A 22,992-nucleotide genomic window follows, 5' to 3' on the forward strand; every position below is an offset into this window, starting at 1 on the left:
TACTGCTTGAAAAGTACCTATGGAAATAGATTTTGAACAATGATACATGTATAACCCAATGGAACTGCTTGTTAGCCCTGGGAGGGGGGAAAGGAGGGGAGGGTTATGAATCATGTAACCATGGAAAAATATTCTACATTTTTAAAAAAGGAAAAAAAAATTTTAAGAGAAAGAAAGAAAGGAAAGGAAAGAAGATAAGAAGGAAAGAAAGAGAGAGAGAAAGAGAAAGAAAGAGAGAGAGAAAGAAAGAGAGAAAGAAAGAGAGAAAGAAAGAAAGAAAGAGAGAAAGAAAGAGAGAAAGAGAGAAAGAAAGAGAGAGAAAGAAAGAAAGAAAGAAAGAAAGAAAGAAAGAAAGAAAGAAAGAAAGAAAGAAAGAAAGAAAGAAAGAAAGAAAGAAAGAAAGAAAGAAAGAAAGAAAGAAAGAAAGAAAGAAAGAAAGAAAGAAAGAAAGAAAGAAAGAAAGAAAGAAAGAAAGAAAGAAAGAAAGAAAGAAAGAAAGAAAGAAAGAAAGAAAGAAAGAAAACCTATGGTAGGATCAGCTAAGTGGCTCAGTGGATAGGGAGCAGATCTAGAGATAGAAAGTCCTGGGTTCAAATGTGATTCCAGATACTTCTTAGTTGTGTGACCCTGGTAAGTCATTTAACCCCAAACGCCTACTGCTCTTCTGCCTTGGGACAGATACTTAGTAACAATTCTAAAGCAGAAGACAAGAATTAAAAAAAAAAATAGTACTTGCAGTGAACACTGATAAAAGCTCTTAAACTATCTAGTCAAAAGTGAGTGCCATTCTTTCTATTCTAAGCCTAGAGACAGCAGCCTCTATTTTCTTCATGAGGATAAGGTAACTCATCTTAGCTCCCTATGAACTTGCTTTCCTGGTCAAGCCTGGATTTTGTTTGTTTTAAGATTTACCAAAGAGTCAAGAGTTTTGTTTTTTAAATAACTGCTTTTAAGTTGATTCTCTGATCTTTAGTTGGGGGGGGGGGGGTGAGGGGTGGTGTGGAGATCACAGGTTCACTAGCTAATTATTAAAATATATAATTAACAAATACCTATTCATTATTAGTAGATCTGTTCAGATAAAAAGAAAAGTGCTTTAGGCCAGGCACACAGTTGATCAAGATAACTGGCAAACAACTTACAAGCAGGAGAATTCATGAATGCTCTCCTTAACCAATGAATGCATCACAGGAGCCAAAAGCTTTTATAAAGTCAAACATTTATTTAGCCTGAGCCATCCCAAAGGCCTAAGTAAGGACCTACTCAAATAGGGTTGGGCTCTCACTGGCCACAGCCCTACCCCAATCCCACAAAAATCCAGTTAGAGGATTCCAGTCAAAATGGATCAATTCTGGGGACTATTCAATCTAGAGTGGACATTCGCAGGCTGAAAAGCTACAAGGAGAGCCAAAGGGAGGAGCCCCAACTATGTAGGGTCATTTCAGACCTGTGAGAATCTCTCATCTTCTCCCTACCCAAATTTATGGTGTACAATCTAAAGGGATGATCCCAAAAGAAACCAAATTTAAGAATGTAGGAAGTCCAGTTCAACTAGATGTTTTGCTCCCATACAAATACCTCTGTAAGCTTAGCCTGGAGTAAATAAATATCCTTGCAACAAACCAAAATAGCTACTTGATTTCAATTACTCTAACAGGTGTACTCTAAAAGGTGAGGTCAATACAGTAGAAAGCTTGTCTTTGAATTCTCACAAATATATTTCCCTGCATAACAGGATTTGGGGAGTTGGTAACGGTGTGGACTAAAGTCTGTCTTTTTTAAAAGTCAGAACCACTTGAACCTATTTGTACAAAAATATTTATAGCTGTGCTTTTTGTGGTGGCAAAAAATTGGAAAATGAGGGGATTGGCTCAATTAGGGAATAGCTAAACAAATTGTGGTATCTGATGGTGATGGAATACTACAGTGTGCTATACGGATTGAAGAACTGCATGATTTCTTAAAGAACTGAAAAGACCAGTAAGCAGAACCAGGAGAACACTGTACATACACAGTAACTGTAACATTGTGGGACGATCAAATGTGTGTGAGATAAAAAATGATGACTCGCTCAAATAAAAACCTGGAATCAGAAGGTAGGAGTAAAAAGAGGCAGTTGTTTATTTCTTTCATTAAAGAGAGCACTTCAATAATGGGCTAAGAAGTGCTGAATGACTAGACAGCAAACAGGCAATATATACAAAGTTCCTCCCCATTCCTCTGTCAGCACCACCCCCCTCCAGACCTGTACTTTTAACTCAATTCAGGTGAGGAAAGGGGAACAACCGAGCTGTTCACTGCCCTTTCTGTCCTCCATCAGTCTCCATCCCAAACTTGTCCCAGAGTACTCAATCAACAAAAGGTAACAAACTAGCCTTCATCTCATCCTGAGACTAGCACACTCAATTCTGTCTCACACAAATGTAATAGACTTTACTACTAACAGCAATACAATGATCTAGGTCAATTCTAAGGGATTTATGAAAAATAATGCTACCCACATCTAGAGAAAGAACAGTTAGAATAGAAATGCAGAAGAAAACATATGATGATCAGTTTATATGGGTATATGATTTGGGGTTTCAGTTTTAAAAATTATTACAAAAATGAATAATATGGAAATAGATTTTGAGTGATAATACATGTATAACCCAGTAGATTGCTTGTCAACCCTGGGAGGAGGGAAGAAGAGAAAGAGAAAACACAAATCATATAACCACGGGAAAAAAATTTTTTTTTAATTTAAAAAAAGAGAGAGAAGTCAGAACCACTAAGGAATTCAGTAGATAACTATATCCCAAATCTAGGATTTTTAACCTGGGATCCATAAACTTTAGCAAAAAAAATTTTAAACATATTTTAACATAATTAGCTTCCTTTGTGATTGATGTGTATTTTATTCATTTAAAAGCAATATTCTGAGAAAGAGTCCATACGTTAATAATAAAAATGGTTGAGAACTTCTATCCTAAATAAAGGATAAAGAATGATGGGAAGACATTGTCCTTCCTGATAAGTACCAAACAGACAAGGTCTTAATTTTAATTTACTCTCTTAATTTATTAAAGTCTTTCACAATAAAGATACTTTTTTTGCAATACCCTACCAATCAACTAATCATGAGCTAAAGAAAATAGGAATCTTAAAATATTATTATTAATCATTATTACAGTGATCTCAAATAGTGATCTCAAATCACAATTAATTATTGATTTCTAAATGTTATTAGTTTATCTAAATTATAGATCAGGATCATTTAGTGCCATCTGGAAAGAAACAAAATCTCTCTGGTATTAAAAACAAAGTGCAAGGTATGATAGTTACCCCAGAAGATATAGACACAAAAAATTGTAGTTTCTTTTCATGTGTTTGATTTAAACAGTTAGCTATTGTTCTAAATGAGCTCAAGACTCTTTTCCAGCTCTTAAAAAACTGTATGATTAGACCTTAACTAAAAGAAGTTTCTGGAAGAAGACAAAAATTATGAGGCAGGAAGAGAAGAGAAAAATGAAATCTCAGTGGTTTTGACTAGATAAATATCAACAACTCCAGAAAAGTCAGTACTAGCATGCACTTTCCAAAGTGGTGCAATATCCGGATCTTCATATCCTGATTGGGCAGATTTAATTTCTTGTGGGTACTACTGGACAGTATCTAGTTTCATTACATAATTGAAGTTGATGACTTGGTGATTCTCTGAAAGTTTCATTTGGGCTACTTCAGGTTAAGCTAAAAGTCTTCAATTTAATATACTTTGATCAGTTATACCAATTATTTTTTTCTATCAAAAATGTTTTCTGGCTTTAAAAGACATACAGATGTTTCCAGGCAGATTTCTGGCATAAACCAGTTGCCACAGTTTCTGGATAAAGGATAAGGATATGGATTTAAACATTTTTTAGTAGTACATTCATTTTTTGAAGATTTAAAACTAATCGTAGTTACAATTTACTTAGAAACCTTTTCTCATTTTTAGAGATTTTTAAAGCATTTTTTAACATATAGCATAACATATAACAACAATAATCTAATACATGATTTGTTATAAATATATAATAAATAATATGCTTATCTCAACTAAACAAATTCTCATATTAACTATGTTCAAAAATCTCTCATTCTTTTTTTCTCCCTCCAATTCCTCTCCCTCCTCCCTAAGAAGGCAGATAATATTTGATCATACATATATTATCATATAACATATATTTCTTTATTTGTCATGTTGGTGAAACGAGAGACATATTGCTTATTGACCTTTTCACACATATTGGGTATGCCACTTGTTGAACTTTGGAATATAAATGACACATTATGCATTTTAAGTCATTACAAAATTTTAAATATTCAAAAATTATCTTGAATACTTACAATTTCTCTACTATCTTCTGGATATTTGGATATTCTCCCGAGACTTTTCAGTAAGAGGTAAAGAAATCATAAATTATAGGGAAAATTTTCCCTACAATCAAAAGAAACAGTTGATATGATTCTTTATAAAGCAAACACAATAAATGCTATTCAATTGAGGGATCCAAAATGCCCAAATTATTGCCACAGGTAGGATCCAATTAAGGGGAATGAATCCTAAGAAGTGGTCAAATATAATACTCTGTTACATAATTATAACTTTAAACAGTGTGTATTCAAATCCATGGGACTACTTCATAGGATTCTTTATTCCCCCTAATTGAGACCTGGCTGTGTAACTAATGCAGACTAAGAGAAGAGGCAATGTAATTTCGTAAAGGAAAACTGTTTGCTGGATATAGAACTAGCCTCAAAGTCAAGAAAATCTGTGTTTACAAAATGTTGGACATTATTAATAGAAAATTAGTCAATTGATTATTATTAGTAACTAATTATCTGTGTAGATACAAGGAAGTCACTTAAACTTTCAGGTAATCAAAACTTTTAAGTTATAAACCAGGGAGGAAATGTCTCTACCAATGAAATTACATCTGCTTTCTCCTCCACCAAAAAAAAATCTGAATAGAGACAGAATTTTAGAATCGAAATAAACCTTAAAAATTATCTAGTTAAACCCTCTTCTCATTCTATATATGAGTAAAATAAGGCCAAAGAGGGTACATCATTAGTTCAAAGTCCAACAGAGCCCAAAAGTTACAATCCTGACAGTCTTGATACAAATAATTCCCTCATATCTTTAATTATAGGCAAACTAGGTGTTCCAGTGGAAAAGCACACTGGAGTTGAAGACAGGAGGGACTGGATTCAAATCAAGCCTCACACACTTCTAAGTTGTATGACCTTGGACAAGTCACTTCACCTCTAATTGCTAAATTCCTTTTCCTCCCTCCTATTTCAACATCTGGGAATAATAGCATCCTTTTCAGTTTTGTTGTTGAGGTATTTGTAAAATACTCTGAAAACCTTAAAGTATTATATATTAACTATTAATAATAACAGAATTTATAAAGCACCTATGTGCAAGGTAATGTGCTCAATGCTTTACAAATGTTATTTCAATTGATCTTTATAATAACCCTGGGAGTTGGTGCTTATCCTCATTTTACAGAGGATTTTAAGGCACACAGAGGTGTAAGTAACTTTCCCAAGGTCACACAAGTATTAAGTGTCTGAGGCTAGACTCAAGTTCTTCCTGACTCCATTGACCCAGTTAGTTGCCTCAATTATTATTCTAGCAATAGAACTAGATTTTTAAAAAACAGATAAATCCTATTACAATAAAAGCATTACCAAAAAAAAAAAGTCTCCATATGTTTCAGCAACCTAAAGAATCAAACAGTAACAGTTCTATTTAAAGTAATTCTGTACACAGAAGAATTTTGTACAACTTTCTCTAACCCCTTAATTACTCCCTATAATTAAATTAATGAATGTACATCTTGCATTTCAGAAAGGGAAAAAGAAACTAAATAGTATTGAGTCTAAGATGGAAGGTAACATCTCTCTCTCTCTCTCTCTCTCTCTCTCTCTCTCTCTCTCTCTCTCACACACACACACACACACACACACACACACACAGAGAGAAAAAAAAAAGGAAAGAAAGAGCATTGGATTGGGAGGTAGCAAAATTGAATTGAGTTCCAGCTCTGCCATCAACTAGCTAGATAATCTTGGCTACATCACAGGCTCTCCAGGTTTAATTTTTTCTATATAAAAATTTGGAAAAGGCAAAATGAGGCAAATGACTCTCTAAGTAATTCTCAATTCCAGAGTTATCATGCCTTCCCCCAGGACAAGATGATCACTTGAAATCTCATCACTATTCTGAATGGTTGGTTGTACTTTGTATTCAAAATGATATCAAGTCTTCTGACTCCATAATAAATTTGACTTAAGTGAAGCCCTTGCACAAAATCATTAGCCTCATTCTTTTGGAGTCTTTTAAGTCCAGTGGCAAGATAAAAGTTGTAAAAATGGAGACTTAAATCCAGGACTTCAATCCCTAGAAGTCCTTGCTCCACTTCCCCAGAATGCTTTGTAATCTCACTGAATTCTCACCTGGGCCGAGAGCAAATTATGATATAAAGGGTCTCCGCCATAGGCGGGGGCTCTTCCCTTCCTGTCTCCGCTGGCAAGCAGACTTCCTTCATGATGTGAGTGAAATTGAATTGGGCCTCTCAGCCCACCTAGCACGTGCCTTTCTTACTTGTATTTTCTTTATATTTTAATCTTCAATAAACCTCTAAAAATATAATACTCCTTGCAGAGAGAAACTAATTTCTACCTGCTTCAGTTTCCCAAAATTTTAACCTTTACAGTTTGGCGTAACCACTTCGGGAAACCGAAATATCTCAATCTTCTGATTCTTTTCTTTACTGATCTTTAGTTCAGCCTTTAACTACTGCCTAGAAATTTTTTTTTAAGCCACATTTCTCCAAGATGCTTTTTTAGAAAACCATCTTGATCAGCTCCCGCCAGCAGCCATCCGCTTCGGACTATCTTGAGCCCTTCCCTCCCACCAGCTCAGCCGCTTCTCCCTGCCTGCATACTTTCCTGCCTGCAGCCCTCGCTCCAGACCTGTTTGCTGTTTGCCGCTCACCTGGTTCCCGGATGCTTCGTTCTGCCTGCCTGTTTCTCTGGAGGCTGCTGCGCCTGGTCTTTCGCTCACCTGGCCTACCTGATTCAACCCAGATCTCTATCACGTGGTGACCCGCCCGCCAGCCTCAGCAAAACTGTAGCCTTGGAGCAGGACTCATTTCTACTAGCTGGTAAAAAACAGGGGTATTGGTGGAGGAAGAGGGGAGAGAGAAAAGGGAGAGGAGAAGAAACAGACTTTTCCAAACAGGAACTTAAAAGCAATGGGCTATTTAAAAGGATACCTTTTGACTGTTCTAGTAATTTCATTGATTTCACTTGCGTGCCAGAAAGAAAATTCAGCTCCGTACAACTTTAACTTTGGAGAGGCAGCTGGGTGCTCAGCGAACTGAGAGCCAGGCCTAGAGACAGGAGGTCTTGGGTTCAAATTTGACCTCAGATACTTCCCAGCTGTGGGGCCCTGGATGGGTCCCTTAACCCCCATTGCCTAACCCTTACCAATTTTCTGCCTTCTGATAATAGACATCTAAATGGATAAAAAGCCAAGGAACTTTAAAGAGACTAGAGGCTATATTTTAAGGCATTTCAGACTCCAATGGTTTATTAAAAATCTCTGTATTCTATTAAATTTTACTGTTTGCTTTGTTTAAGGTTTAACTTTGTGATTTTAAATTCATATATTACTGCATTCAATATTATTCTATTACACTGAATCATTTTAATGTACTGAGTTTAACTGTTAAATTCTGTTGCTTTTCCCCTATATTAAACAATTATCGTTGTAATTAAGCCCATATATGAAAAAACAGCCTTTCTATTTTTGCCTTTGTAAATTGTCAAATAGAGGATAGATGGACTTCTTCAGAATTGGTTACAATTGCTATAACAACCTTTGGAAAATTTAATGTGCTAAATATCTCAAATTGATTTTAAGGGTTTTTTAAACATGATTTTTGGGATTCGTTTTTTACAATCTCTGGTCATTTTTGCCTGCCCCTACCACGAGGTAAGGCCCATTCTAGTAGCTGAAGTGAAATATATTTTATAACCCCCAACCTTCCCACATTTCTAAATATGTGAATGGAAATTAGGGAAGTTAATCTCAGGGCATTTGTACCCCTAAAAAGCCTCCAAAAAAGGAGCATCCCTCATTTATACTCTTTAGCTCACTACTTTACTTCCACCAGAATGATATATAGAATTATGTTCTAAACCCAAAATCAGTTTTACTTTGTTTAGAAATATGTTTATTACCAAGGTTAAAAGATTGCTATGTTTGTAAAAACTTGTGACAAATATCCATCAATTCATAGGCTTTTAAAATGCCATACAGCTATTGTAATTAATTGGGCTATTGAGAATTTTGGGGATATTGATAACTACATATTTGTAATACTGTTCTTTAAAAATGAAAAATGTTACCTTGTTCAATTCATTTGCTCATACTTACAGTGGATCATGGCCAGATATGAAGAGGAAATGGATCTCATTTTTGGTGAGAAAGCCTTGCATTCTATATTGTCTTAGCTGACACAGCATGTCAATGATTATAAGCTACATTTTTGAATTTTTTAAAAACTCTTTTATTATTATATTTTTCTTGCATGTGCAATATACTTTTTTAGTTTTTTTATTTTCTCTCTCCTTTTTATATTTGAAGCACATGTCACCAGCATTAAGATTTTCTTTAACTTTTTGATTTTGCAGTAATATAAGTTTAAAATACATTTGTCAATGCATGCCCAAAAAGCTAGAGACTATAAAAATGATGCCACTAATTATTTAAAAAATTATGGGACTTTGCTTAATGATTCTGTCTGATTCCAGGACAAGATATACACAAAAGAAACATTGCACAGAGCCAAAGAAAACCCAATCCAGGATGGACTGATGCACTTTAGGCCAATGCAAAGGTTTTGAACCTAGTGTGAAGACTGGAGGTTACTGTGTTTAACATTGTTAGACATAGGCTTTCCTTGTGTCCACACTCACTCTGAAAATACTCACAGACATGAGTATCCCCAAAACATAGTGTGGTACCTTTCTGTAGTCCTGGCTACTGACTGGGTAAATGCATCATTGCTTAGATCATTTTGATTGGGCCCTGATTCAAGGACCTGTTATAGATTTATTTTTCCTTTACTTAGAATTTTTACACATAAGATTTTGATAGTCTATATTTTCATCCAGTATTTTCTTTTTTCTTTTGGATTTTTCTGATATCTTTTTAATTTCTCTTGCCAATTGATTCATATACCTTATACCTCAGCCATGGATCCCTAAGTATTCCTGTATTTTTCAATCACCCTCTTAACAGGGGAATGTAAAAAATATCATTATTTAAATTGCAAAGTTTAAATTCCTTTTTAGAAGAATTTTAGGTAAAGAAAGATGCTACTTCCCTGAATCCAGAAACTGAACTGTTGGAGAAGACACCATGAAGATGCCTCCAGATCACAAGCTGTGCAAAAAAAGAAATCCAAATTGAACTTTGGGTATAGTTGATTGAACATTTATTTGTATGTATACTTTCATGCCAAAGGGGACTGCCCCCTAACTGGCTTTTTGTCGATGCATCCAGCAATTATTGGTTTGGTTTTGTTTTTTCCTCTTATCCTCAAATTATTGTAATCTTTAAATTGATTATGTTTTTATGATCCTTTGGGGAAGTCCTTCTTCCCAGAGGATCAAATGGAGGTATGTAAAAATGGAGACTTGAATCCAGGACTTCAATCCCCAGAAGTCCTTGCTCCACTTCCCCAGAATGCTTTGTAATCTCACTGAATTCTCACCTGGGCCGAGAGCAAATTATGATATAAAGGGTCTCCGCCATAGGCGGGGGCTCTTCCCTTCCTGTTTCAGCTGTCAAGCAGACGTCCCTCATGATGTGAGTGAAATTGAATTGGGCCTCTCAGCCCACCTAGCACGTGCCTTTCTTACTTGTATTTTCTTTATATTTTAATCTTCAATAAACCTCTAAAAATATAATACTCCTTGCAGAGGGAAACTAATTTCTACCTGCCTCAGTTTCCCCAATTTTAAATTTTACAAAGTCAAGACAACTGGTGAAGGCTCTAGGGTCAGGGGATCTTAGAGATGATTAGCCCAACTCCTTCTTCCCCTGAAAAGAAAGTTTGTGACCTCAGAGGATTTTAGGGATCAAAAGAGCAGAAGCAAATTTCTAGTCTAATCCAATCACAGAAAAAAACTCCATTATCATAAACCAATGTAACCAAGGTTTCTAAAATCCATGGGTGAGCTAGTGGAGTGTCAATCCAGGCATGTGAAGACTTCCCTCTGTAGAAAGGAGTAAGGGGGAGTGAGAATGAGAATAATCAGTACCAGTTTGATTACCTCAGTCCTTGACACTAAATACCTTCAACTACTCAGGGGCCTCTCTCCTCAGATTGGAAAGCTAGAAGGTAAGGAGTAAACTGTTCCAAAAGACTTCCTTTATGGAGTGCTCTGATCTGCTCAATTCTCCCTGTAACTTTCCATTCTTCAGCAGCACCTCAACTTGGTTTGCACCCTTTGAATAGTATCACCTTCCTACAGTCCTCTAGTTTCCTCTTGTGTGTAGTCTTCCCCATGAAGGGATTATAAATTCCATGTGGGGGGAAGTATTGTCTTTCTTTTTCTTATTTGGATCCCCAAGGCTTAGTTAGCACAGAGCTCAAGGGCACATAGTAGGTACTTAATAAATGTTTATTGAATGGAATGAGGAAGGGGGAAGTTAGAGAGGAACTAGCTTTAGTGGAGCAACTAGACGGCAAAGTAGATATAGTATGGAGCTTTAAGTCAAGGTAGGTCTCATAAAATTAATTGTGTGACCCAGGGCAAGTCTCTTAACCCTGTCTGCCTCAACTCTTCAGCTGAAGGAAATAGCAAACCATTTCAGTATCTTTGCCAAGAAAAAAGGGACCACAATGAGAGGGACAGGGCTGAAATGACTGAATAACAAACTTTGGAATCAGAAATTCTGGCCCCAGACAATACTGGTTAGTTTACTCTGGACAAGTTAGTTTGTCAATAGGAGTTTCCTCACAGTGGGATGGGGGGAATGAGAGGAGTGAATTACTACAAAGATCCAGTCCAAAACAAAAAGCTGAGAGTACTCAAAGGCCTTTTAGAAGTCATCCAGTTCAATTCTTTAACTTTACAGAGGCAAGAAGCCTAAAAGAAACTGTTACTTTCCCAAAGTCAGAAGGGTAGCAGAGTAAAAATTCTAACTGGCTATTTTACTCTAAATTCTGACTCCAAACACTACCTTCTAGGTTTCCTTTCTTCAAGCCTCCTGCAAAATCCTACCTTAGCAAGATGACTTTCCTTTTCTTGCTTAATATTACTGCCTTCCCTCTCGGATTATCTATAATTTATTTTATCCACCTTATTTATACATAGTTGCTTGAATATTATCTCCCCAATTAGACTGTGTACTTTTTTGCCTTTTTGTATCTCAGATTAGCAAAGTGCCTGATAAATAATAAGAACTTAATAAATGCTTGTTTGACATCAGGATAATACCTCTTGAATTAAATTATCTCTAGAGTCCCTTATAGCACTAAAATCCAACAATCTATGAAACCCCACCTAACCTGAATCACCTAGACAAAATAGACATTTATAAAGATTGAGAACTTAGGAAAAAGAAATGATGCAAAAGGTTTGTTATTGTCTCATTTCCCCTACTGAATCTATTTTAATTTTGTATTAAATAGAAGCTGAGATCAGTTACTTTTTCCTATCCAGGTATCCACAAACTGAAAAAAAGTCCCATTCCCAATATATTTACTTAGAACAAGATTTTACCATCATAAAACAATTTGGAACCCTATGGCATTTTTATAATGGAATTTTACCTTTTCAACACCCAGAGTTTCTTCACCAAATTTGGAAGATTACCACAACCACATATTAAATTACAGCAATGAATTTCATTCCAGAAGGCTTGCCAGGACAGAAGTGTATGTTTACATTTTCTCCCATCAAACTGCAGAGAAAATGGATCCGGTTTCTTTTGGATCAGGTAATATAGAGATAGGAAAATATCATCCAATATGCTAACAGTACATCTGAAGAAGAACCCAACCAATGATTAATCTTGGGGCCAACCAGCATTTGTAAAGGGGACAGAGCACACTGAGTGATGTCTGAGGGTAGAGATACTAAACATACAATGACTTAGCTTAGCCCTCGCCCAGCACTTCCTACCAGGAATCAAATACAGTGAAATCGATCTGCCTAGGCATGCTTCCTACTCATTAATAAAACCTGACTACATATTTTACAGTGAGTACATAATATCCTTATATTTTATATATTTTAACTGTCCAGTAGTTTTATATTAACTACTCAAATATCCATTGGTATATCTGATTAGTTCCTGTAATGATGACCCTATCACTTATATCCAAACAGCATTCTTTCAGAAATTAGTACAGTCAGCTGTTTCTGCTTATGTGACATGCCATTGTCTGCACAGAGACTCCACTTTTGCAAATCAAGCAGTATGCAATTAAACAAAAAAGCCAGCAACAGGGAAGGAACTCTAAAGCTATTTACGGGTTGGTTTTTGGTTCCTTGTCTATTCTAGGCACTTCCCCCTTGAAAGCAAAAAGGGATGGGGGCAGAAAAGTGAAGAAACCACCACACTATAACGTAAAGTTAGTGGTTTACATTTGTAATGCTTACTGAATGCAGTAAATTAAACGCAGTTGACTGAATGCAGCTTCAAATTTTACTAAGAACGATGGAGAGAGAGATTTGCTTTCTCAGATTCCGGCAGAAAACGTTGCAACCACAAGTATCCAATGAGCAGCTCTGTGCGTTTTTTGGGCACCTGCCGCGCCGTGCCAAAAAGAGAGCATCAGTAAGGCGGACCAGCTCAGGTGCGGACACTCCCTAGAGCGAGGCCCGAGTAGGTCCTCTGCCCCGTCCCCATCCCTCCGTCAGCTGTAGGAACATCCCGGGGACACCCAGGGGCGGGGAGGCTGACATTCTGGGGGGAGTGCCCAAGGCTCCCGCGGCCGGTCGGGTTTGCGCGTCCAAGAGACAGGCAGTCCAAGGAGGCGGCGCGCAGCACTCGCTCGGTAGCGGCTACCTAGGGCGCTGGGATGAACGCTCCAGTGAGGACTAGAGAGACCACCCGGAAGAAAGTGAAGAAAGTAGAAGGCGAAGAACAAAAGCACCGAGGAGGAGGTGCACCAGAGGAAAAGAATCACTGGCCCCGTCCTCACCGTCCCGCTCGGGGCATCCCCACGGGGTCCCGTACCTGTCCTCTGAGACGCTGATGACTCCCTCCTCTTTGGGCACAATCACTGCCATGTTCACCACGTCCTGGGACCCCTCTACCCGCTGCAGCAAGATCGGCTTGCGGGTCAGCGCTTTCGGCTGGATCTCTGCCGCCATGGGAGGAGGGGGCGGGTCGGGGGGCACCGCAGTCTCAACCACGGGGCCCGGGCAGGGCACTGGCACACGCAAGAACGCACAGCCCCGCGGATGCTGGTTCGGGGTTGCGACGGGACAGCTGACCGGCGGGACAGGGACAGTAGTAAGCACAGATCATATCCCGCCTGCGCCTCCGGGATAACTAAGTGGCACTTGCAGGCCCAGGAGCGACAGAAAAAGCGGCGATCCGAGGCACTAATACGGCCCTAGGGAGGGGAGGGGACGGAGCCGAGAGCAAGAGAAGGGAGGGGGAGGAGGGAGGAGGGGAAAGGGGCTGGGCCATCCCTCAGGGGCAGGGCCCAGAGTCCGAGGGGAGGAGCATAGGCAGCTGGATTACGCATGATTAACATCACTTCCGGGAAATGGGACAGGGTCCAAACTAGGTGGGGAATCAAAGGCTCGTGCGCAGGCGTCTTTTGTGAGGCTTCCTTACAGCTCAAGCATGGCAGCACCGAAGCTTTTCGCATCTCGACTTCCCTAGTGCGCATGTACACTCTTTCTCCTCCCACCTCACCTCCCTTTCACTCCCTCGTCTCTAAGTGGAACCTCTAAGCTCCACCCTCCTCATCCTCCAGTGAAAAGAACACGCGTATTCCCAACCCCAGGCGAGAGACTTGCCTGCCTGTTGCGCCGCCCACTCCTCCTTGTCTAGTACTGAGAGGACCCGAGAGGGCCGGAAACTATCGGCGCCCTAAGAATCTGGACCTAGCTAGACCAACTGGCGCAATCACGAGAGTATCCGTAGACTGCTCCGGGCTTCGGCGAGTCTAGACTAGCGGAGAGGGGGCGTGGACCGCCTTGCATTTTGGGACCTGTAGTTTTAGCAGTGAGGTGTGGGGTAACGCTTGGCTGTGTATCTTGCTGCTTTGCTGACTATCCCTGCGGCTGCTGTCTCCCGAGTCCTGGTTCCCTGACGCTGGATGGGCCAAAATTCTCAGCGGAGAAGCTGACCTAGAGGCCCGACTGGGAAATAAAGAGTTCTAGTTTACCTCCTAGGGACTGAGTGGGTAGGGCAGTGGGGATGGTACCCCCTGCAGATTGGCGTTTCTGGGTTCACTGCCCCAGTTTTAGTAGTACAGCTTCTGCTCCCCCAGCTTGCATCCGGCCTTTCAGCTTCCATCCTAAGAGCTGGGCCAAGGACGCTCATGTACCTAATTAAATGATTAATTAGAACGCAGAGGAATAGAAGGTGCGGGAAAGGTGAGGTGTGGAGGAGGGAGGTAATGTTACCGATTAGAGAGCGAATAACTAAATTGGGGTTGGTGGAATGTGTTAAGATGAATAGTGTGTCCGCCCATTCATCTCTTGAAATTTTCACAATCGTGTCCACAGTTTCTGCCCACGTTTAATGATAGTTCGGCATTCGAATGTACTCAGGATACCTTGGTTAGAAAATGGAAATGTTCGGTAGCTCTTGAATCCGTTCCTAACGTCCTGGAAGCAAGCCGGAGGTTCCCTATAGAACCTAAAGATCAGCAGAAGCCGCTAATATTTACATAGAACTTTAAGAATTGGTATCTCCTCGGACAAAAGTATTTCATTCTGTAAAGCGCCAGGAAATGTGAGCCATTCTTGTTATTTCCTCACCTTGATCCTTTTAAGTAGGTTATACCTAGATATGGGGAGAGAAGAGGAAAGCTCCGGGAACTCCCTGCTGGGAGAGGCCATTATGTAAATGCAAATAGTACTCTTTTACCGCAGTTTTTGCGATTAATTAGAATGTCAAAGATCTGAAGGTTCTGGAAAGGTTGGGTGGTAAAGGAAATAATGTTTCAGATAAAGGAATTAAAGAGCAAAACTGGATTTGGTTGGATGTCTAAAATGAATGAAGTGTGCCCACCACCCCTCATGAAATTTTCCCAATTGGCCTCAGTATACATCCTTCAGATATCGCTTAACTAGGGTATGTTGTTTGAGAAGTTCAGTGGCTCATTCCCTAAACTCAACCTGCTGTTTATTACAATTTTAACATTAACTATATAATATCTACTACAATATTCATTATATATAATGATCAGAAGATTTGTGTGCTGAAAGTTGTAAATCACCTGCCATTGCTTGGAATTGTTGATTTGGGCCATCTAACTAATGGTTTAGATGGTAATTAGGTTCCCAGACAAGCTCATAAAAGATTATTTAATCTGTAATGTATTTGAAGTACATTTCAATCATGTCCAGTAAATAGCCTTCCTTTGGGTCCTTATTTTATGTTGCTGTCTTCTTAAGTCTAGAGTTAACATCCCCTTACCTAAGCCCTCTGCCACTTTTAGGTCATTTTACCAGCTAACAGATTGCCTTCCCTCTTGGAATAAATACTAAATATTGATCCCAAGGCAGAAGGAGCAGTTAGGGCTAAGCAATGGGGGTTAAGTGACTTGCCTAGGGTTACACAGCTAGGAAGTATCTGAGGCCAGATTTGGACCAGGGACCTCCTGTTTCCAGGCCTGGCTTTCTATCCACTGAGCTTCCTAGCTGCCTTTAGAAGATTAATCTTAATGTATAGATGGCATAATGTAACTAACCAGATAAAAAATGTAATACCAGAGGGACTGAGCCTGGAAATAGGGAGAGAGGGAAGGGAAGAGATGATATACCATTTATATCAACTTAGTTTTATTCTAGTTTTCCAAAGAACCAGCCCTTTCCTGGTTTTCTTTCATTACTACTTCCACTCACTTTCCTCCTTTCCCTTAAGGACTGGGAAAAAAGGAAGAAACCTGGTTGAAAGATGTCCTTTCCCTTTTCTCTGGACCATATAATGGCACACTGAAGAAATTTACTTAAGTGGAAAGGCATGATGGAGTGCTTTACAAAGATGAAAAGGATATAATTTTCCTAAATTATAAAAGTTCTTATGATTTAATTTCAGGTATTAAGCCTCCCTCCTTCTTAGTTCCCGCTTCCCTCCTACCTGTTTCTACCATATCTTGGCCTCAGAGTGAACCCCTTAGCTGCTCCTAGATTCATCATGGTTGTTTTGAGGTGAAAAGTAGTCAATGTAAAGTCTAAACTTCCACTTAGAATAATATATACAATAAAATACAATAAACATTTATTTGAATTTTGCTAAGTGCTAGGGATACAAATAAGAAAAAGAAAGACAGTCTTTACCCTCAAGGAGTTTACAATAAAAAAGCAGAAGACAACTTACAAAAGGAAGCTGAAAGCCACCTCCATCTCCCACAGTGTCCATGATGAAAATAATGATAGGGAGTCAAAACCAAGCAGTCAGTAAGTGGGAATGAAGAATTGTTTGGGTTTGATGGCCCTCTTTAAAGGCAAGGGATAGCTTATTATCATCTTACTAGGGCAGTTTGGTGGTACAGTGGATAGAGTATCAGAAAGACTTATCTTCCCAAGTTCCCAAGACCCTATGCAAGTGACTTAACCACTGCCTGCCTCAGTTCCTCATATGTAAAATGACCTAGAGAAGAAAAAGGCAAACCACTTCAGCATCTTCACTGAGAAAGATCCCCCAAAATGGGTGGGATCATGAAGAATCAGACAAAAACTTGACAACAATTACAATATGACATACCACCGTAAAAAATAGACTCGAATACAGGACTACAATCCCCACAAGCCTTTGCTCCACTTCCCCAAAATGCTTTGTAATCTCACGCGATTCTGAAGTGGGCCGAGATCGAGGAAGGATTTAAACTGGTGGCAAAGGTTTTTGGGCCTCTTTTTGGACTTCCGATTTGTAGCAGAGGCATCTCTTCCATAATGTGAAGTTATTTTGTCTAGGCCTCTGGCCTAGGCACATGTTTCTTACTTGTATATTCTTTAATCCTTAATCCTTAATAATAAACCTCTAAAAAATATAATACTCCTTGCAGAGTGAAACTAATTTCTACCTGCCTCAGTCTCCCCATATTCCTAAATTTTAACTGTTACACCACAGACACAAAACAAATATACCAAGAAAAGTAATCTAAAAGAGACAGTGTGGTGAAAAAGCTCAGACTCTGGAGACAGAAGACCTGGCCCAGCCTCTCACACTTAACTTCTCTGGACCTCTGTGTTCTCATCTGTAAAATGAGGAGGTCAGATCAGATGGTCCATAGGTTTCTTTCTAGCTATAGATCTATGAACCTATGATTTTCTATACCTATACAAGTGGTATCAACCTCTTATACCTCCAGGGAGTTTTGTAAAAAATAGACTCGAATACAGGACTACAATCCCCATGAGCCTTTGCTCCACTTCCCCAGAATGCCTTGTAATCTCACCTGAGCCGAGATCGAGAAGGTATTTAAGCAGATTCAAAGGCTTTTGAAAGGGGGCTTGGCTTTTTTGGACTTCCGTTTTGGAGCAGACACGGCTCTTTCCATAATGTAGGTGAGGTCTAGGCCTCTGGCCTAGACACGTGTTTTTTCTTATCCTGTATTTTCTTTTAATCCTTAACTTTAATAAACCTCTAAAAAATATAATACTCCTTGCAGAGAGAAACTAATTTCTACCTGCCTCAGATGCCTCAGTCTCCCCATATTCCTAAATTCTAATCACTACAGTTTATATCCAATTTCCCTTAACTTTGCAACTCAAAGAACTGAGAGTGGAAGCTCCTTAAGAGAGGTTACAGGGGGCAGCTGGGTAGCTCAGTGAATTGAGAGCCAGGCCTGGAGACAGAAGGTCCTAGGTTCAAATCTGGTCTCAGACACTTCATAACTGTATGACCCCACTGCCTAGCCCTTACCACTCTTCTGCCTTGGAACCAATACCCAAGATGGAAGGTAAGGGATTAAAAAAAAGAGAGAGAGGGCAGCTGGGTAGCTCAGTGTGTTGAGAGCTAGGCCTAGAGACGGGAGGTCCTAGGTTCAAATATGACCTCAGACACTTCCCACTTGTGTGACCCTGGGCAAGTCACTTGACCCCCATTGCCTAGCCCTTACCACTCTTCTGCCTTGGAGCCAATACCCAGTATTGACTCCAAGATGGAAGGTAAGGGTTTAAAAAAAAAAAAAAGAGAGAGGTTAGATGTAAACCGCCCCCCCAACTTTCTTTGTATCCCAGCACAATGTACCAGGCACACGGTTAACATTTAATTTAATAAATGCTTCATGATTGACTGGTGGCTGCTTTCTGCTTCTTAGGCTCATTCCTAGGAATCCCTTTGATCAGAATGGAAAATGAGAGTTCTTGCTTCTATATTAATTATCTTAGTCCAAATGGACACTGAGTTGGAGGACACCATGTCTTTTTTTCTCGCCATCAACCCACAGTTCCATGTCTGACTTCTTCTGTCTGTGACCCTGTCCCCCCAAGTTTATGCTCCTCCCCGAGTTCTTGAAATCCTATTTTTCTAGTTTCAATTTCTCACTTTGACTCTCACTAGTTAGCTATGGTTCTCTTCAGTCTCCTCCATACAACTGCCCTATCTACTTTCTCTTCTGAGATCATAACTCCTCAGACAATTAAGTCCATCACAAGAGATTGTTCCAAAGAATAATCATTCTCCTATCTTCAAGTATAGCTAATTGAAGCCACCCTGGAGAGTGTCCAGGAGAGGCACAGGCAATATCGACCCATATTACAATTTATATTTATTAATATTTAATTTCTTTGCTATGAATTTGGCTGTTCAGAACACCCTCAATTATGGAAGTGGAAATCTAAGATTTAAGCAAACACTATTTTAATAGTCATTCAGTCCAACTTTTACAACCACATTTCATATTTTCTTGGAAAAGATACTATATTGGTTCACAATTTCTTATTCCGGTTCATTTTGCAGATGAGGAAACTGAGGCAAACGGGGCAAAGTGATTTGCCCAAGACTTTTTTGCCTATTCTTCAAAAGTTCTTCATGCTTACCCTTTTGTCTCCTATCCAGGAAGAAACTTTCCTATCTAGCCCCAAAGTTATTTGCCTCCAAATTCCAATATCTGGGTTCTTCCTTCAGCCTCATTTGGATAACTTTATTCTTTCTGATGCCTTAGAAACTACTTTTTTGACCCATTTTCTCCCTCCTGCATAGGTGAAGATCAATGGAGGCAAAAACAAGAGCAATCTTTCTCACTAAGTGAAAGACTGATTGCTTGAGTGTAAATGTGGGAATCTTAAAGGAAAGTGACCATTCTGCTTTAGAATTTGTGTCACAGAAGAGACCCAGGCATTCACTACATTTCTGTCTTGAAAGAACTGGTACATATAACTGTTGAACTATTCTCAGTGACCTTTGGAAGAATGGTGGAGAGTGGGAGAAATATAGTGGGACTGGAGAAAAGCAAATGTGCTTATTTTCAAGAAAGAAAAAACAACACCTAAAAACTATAGGTCCGTAAGCTTGTCTTTGATTCTAGGAAACATTTTAGAACATTTTTAAAGGAATGTTTAGTGAACAACTAGAAATGGAGGTGTTGATCTCCTCCACAAGAGCCAGTGTAACTTCATTAAGAATAGGTCATGAGAAAATGACCTCATTTCCTTTTTTGACAGAATTACTAGCTTGAGAGATCAGGAGAATGCTCTAGAGATAGAATTTACCTAGATTTTAATGATGCATTTGACAAAGCCTCTCAAAATATTCTTGTGGACAAGATGGAAAGATATAGGCTAGATTAGTGGCTCTCAAACTTTTTTGGTCTCAGGATCCTTTCTACTCTTAAAAAGTATTAAGGATACCCCCTGCCCCAAGAGCTTTTATGTAGATTATGACTAATATTATTTTAATATGCTTAAATAGTATGTTTTATATATCATAGCAATACCCTGATATTTGTTGCTGTTGTTCAGTAATTTAATAGTGTCCAGTTCTTCATGACTCTATAGATCATACTGTCCTCAGAGTTTTCTTGGCAAAGATACTGGAGTGATTTGCTATTTTCTTCTCCAGTGAACTTTTATTTAATAGTTACCATATTTGAAATTTAAATGTCTTAGTATTATTATTTTTTAGAATTTTATTTTGTTTATTATTATCTTCTATTCTCTGTTTCTCCTTCTTAAGTCTTGACTCCCTAGTCTCAAATTCAGGAACCTAAATTTACAAGTTCATTGTATGCCATAAGTTTTAAATTATTTTTATATGGAGACTAAAGCTAGTGGTGTTCTGGTAAATGATTCATTTCTTTTTCTAAAATCCTTACATTTTGTCTTATGTCAAGTTCAACTAAGAGAGGCAAGCAAAAGAAACAACAGTATATAGTTCTAATACAGGACTAATATTACTGTAGAACCCATCTATCATTTTATTTTATTTTTAAACCCTTACCTTCCACCTTAGAATCACTACTGTGTACTGGTTCCAAGGCAGAAGAGCAGCAATAGTCAGGCAATAGTATTTAAGTGACTTGCCCAGGGCCTCACTTAGTATTATTATTACAAATAGTTTTGATTGCAAGAACCTAGAAAGGTTTTTTTGGGCCCAGGACTATATTTTGAGAACTATGGGACTACATAATACATGCTTTAAAAGATTAGGAGCTAGTTAGCGATTTTATCAGTGACTTCAATAAAAGCCTACATGGTATGATTTGCAAATAACAAAAAATTAAGAGGAATAGCTAACACATAACATATCTGGGATTTAATAAGATCTTGATGTGATATGGCAGTGCACCAAATCTAATATGATCATATATAATAGAGAGTAATCCAAAGTGTAACACTTGCATTTTAAAAAATCAACTTCATAAGTACAAAATAAAGAAGTCAAGATTAGAAAGCAGTTATTGTGAAAAACATCTGGGAGTCTGGGACCTACAATTTTAATATGAAACACCAATCAGAGCACATCTGGAGTATTGCGTACATTGATAAGCTAGAAATGGCCCAGGGTAAGGCTTCCAGAACCATAAAGAGCTTCAGTTTCATTCCACATGAGAATCATTTGAAAGAACTACAGATTTTTAGCCAAGAGAAGATAAAACTTAGAGGGGATATAATGGTTGTTTTCAAGGACTGAGAGGGCTGCCAAATGCAAGAAGGGAACACTTTGGTTGGTCCTAGAAGGTAACTAACAGGCAGAGGGAGAAAAGAAAAAGAGAAAACTTTGGCTTGAGGAAAGAAAGAACACTCTAACAATTGGAATGATCCAAAAACCAGTAAGTGTTGCCTCAGAAGGCAGTACATTTTCTGTTTTAGGAGTTATTCAAGTAAAAAATAAGAGCCTGCCTTTATAGAGCTCTTTACAATTTGCAAAGCTCTTTATATAATATATGAACCTCATTTTAATCTTCTAACAGTCCTAGGAGGTGTTATTGTCTCCATTTTAGAGATGAGAAAGCAGAGGCACAGAAAGGTTAAGTGTCTTGCCTAGGATTATTTAAGTAGTAAATGTCTGAGATAGGATTCAAACTCAGGTCTTCCTATCTCCAGTTCCAGCCTTGTCTTCCTTGATGCCTATCAAAAGACTGGATGACAGTGTATCAAGTATAGGTAACCTTTTCATATCACAGGGGATAGGGAGCAGGGTATCCCCTTGATTTGGAAAATCCACATAAAATTTGTTTGTCTTCTCTTTATACTGGAGAAGAAGTCTGAATTTTTTTCTTTTATGGGGTATTTAAAATACCTTATTGTAAAAATTGGGTTAAGTATTCGGTCATAGGCTATATTTAGCATATGCTCTATTATATATGATCAATATTAATATTTCTAGTCTTTGTGTGGTACCTATTGACTTTCACATTCTTTTCACAAACTTTAACTTTTTACTTATTTTAACTTTAAAAAACAAATTGTGCATACTTATGGTATTAAAAGACAAAATAGTTGATATTATATAGTACTATGCATATATTTTATGCATTTGTCATCTGCTGGCTTTCGTGCATTGTCTGTGGATTCTGCAAAACTCCCCCAAAATTCCCAATTGATTTCTTTTTAAAAAATTTTTTTAATGTTTTATTTAATTTCTTATGGCAACTCAACATATAGTGAAACCACAATGGGGAGAGTCACAATGTGGAAGAAATACCTGTGTATATTGTAGTAGGGATTTTTGTGCAGGTATGAGTGAGCTGTTCTGTCTCTTGATGATGAAATCCCTCTATCTTCACCTTGTAGACTTCTGCATGCCACTCAAGTCAGTTCCAAGACAGTTCCACAATGACTTCTCCCAAACAATAATCATAAGAATAAGAACTAGAATTTATGCAAGGTGATTTACATATGTTAGCTCAGCCAATCCCCACAACAACCCTTAAAGGTATGTGCTATTATTATTTGCATTTTACAGATGAGGAAACTGAGGCAGACAGGTCAAATGATTTGCCCAGGGTCACACCACAGCTAGTTAAGTATCGAAAGCAGACTCTGAAGTCGGATCTTTCTGACCTAAACTCTACACTCTCTCTCTGTACAACCTGTTTTCTAATAGAAACTTTCTCTGTGAACCTGGGCCACTCCTGTGGCCCTACTAAATCCTTCACCTCATTGACAGAGTTAAGCTGATAATTAGCCTAATTGGCATCAAATACTTTTACTTTCTTCCAGATATAGAATCCAATTGTATCTCTAACTTCAAAGTATTGAGTCATGGGCTAAAGATTTGGCACTTCCTACTTAGAGGTGAAT

General features: G+C 38.5%; 1 protein-coding gene and 1 long non-coding RNA gene across 5 annotated transcripts in view; both read right to left on the reverse strand.

Annotated features, from left to right (window-relative positions):
* LOC103092202 (uncharacterized) overlaps positions 1 to 407 on the reverse strand; it is a 28,235-nt gene extending 27,828 nt beyond the window's left edge. The window contains exon 1 of the long non-coding RNA XR_468232.3: positions 1 to 407. This exon is cut by the window's left edge and continues 26,205 nt beyond it. This is a non-coding gene — a long non-coding RNA (uncharacterized LOC103092202).
* WDFY2 (WD repeat and FYVE domain containing 2) overlaps positions 1 to 14,236 on the reverse strand; it is a 197,553-nt gene extending 183,317 nt beyond the window's left edge. For 2 of the 4 annotated variants that reach the window (XM_056794819.1, XM_056794818.1), the window contains exon 1: positions 13,295 to 13,434. Coding sequence is in view for 2 of the 4 variants with exons in the window: in XM_001368461.4 (XP_001368498.1) it covers positions 13,295 to 13,431 (137 nt within the window). In the remaining 2 variants the exon portion in view is untranslated. Of the gene's footprint in view, positions 1 to 13,294 lie in introns of all 4 variants that reach the window. The other 2 variants (XM_001368461.4, XM_007495394.3) reach the window with 2 other exon arrangements.
* Positions 14,237 to 22,992: the final 8,756 nt, after the last annotated feature.

Source organism: Monodelphis domestica, chromosome 4, assembly GCF_027887165.1.
Source record: "Monodelphis domestica isolate mMonDom1 chromosome 4, mMonDom1.pri, whole genome shotgun sequence".
Classification (NCBI taxonomy): domain Eukaryota; kingdom Metazoa; phylum Chordata; class Mammalia; order Didelphimorphia; family Didelphidae; genus Monodelphis; species Monodelphis domestica.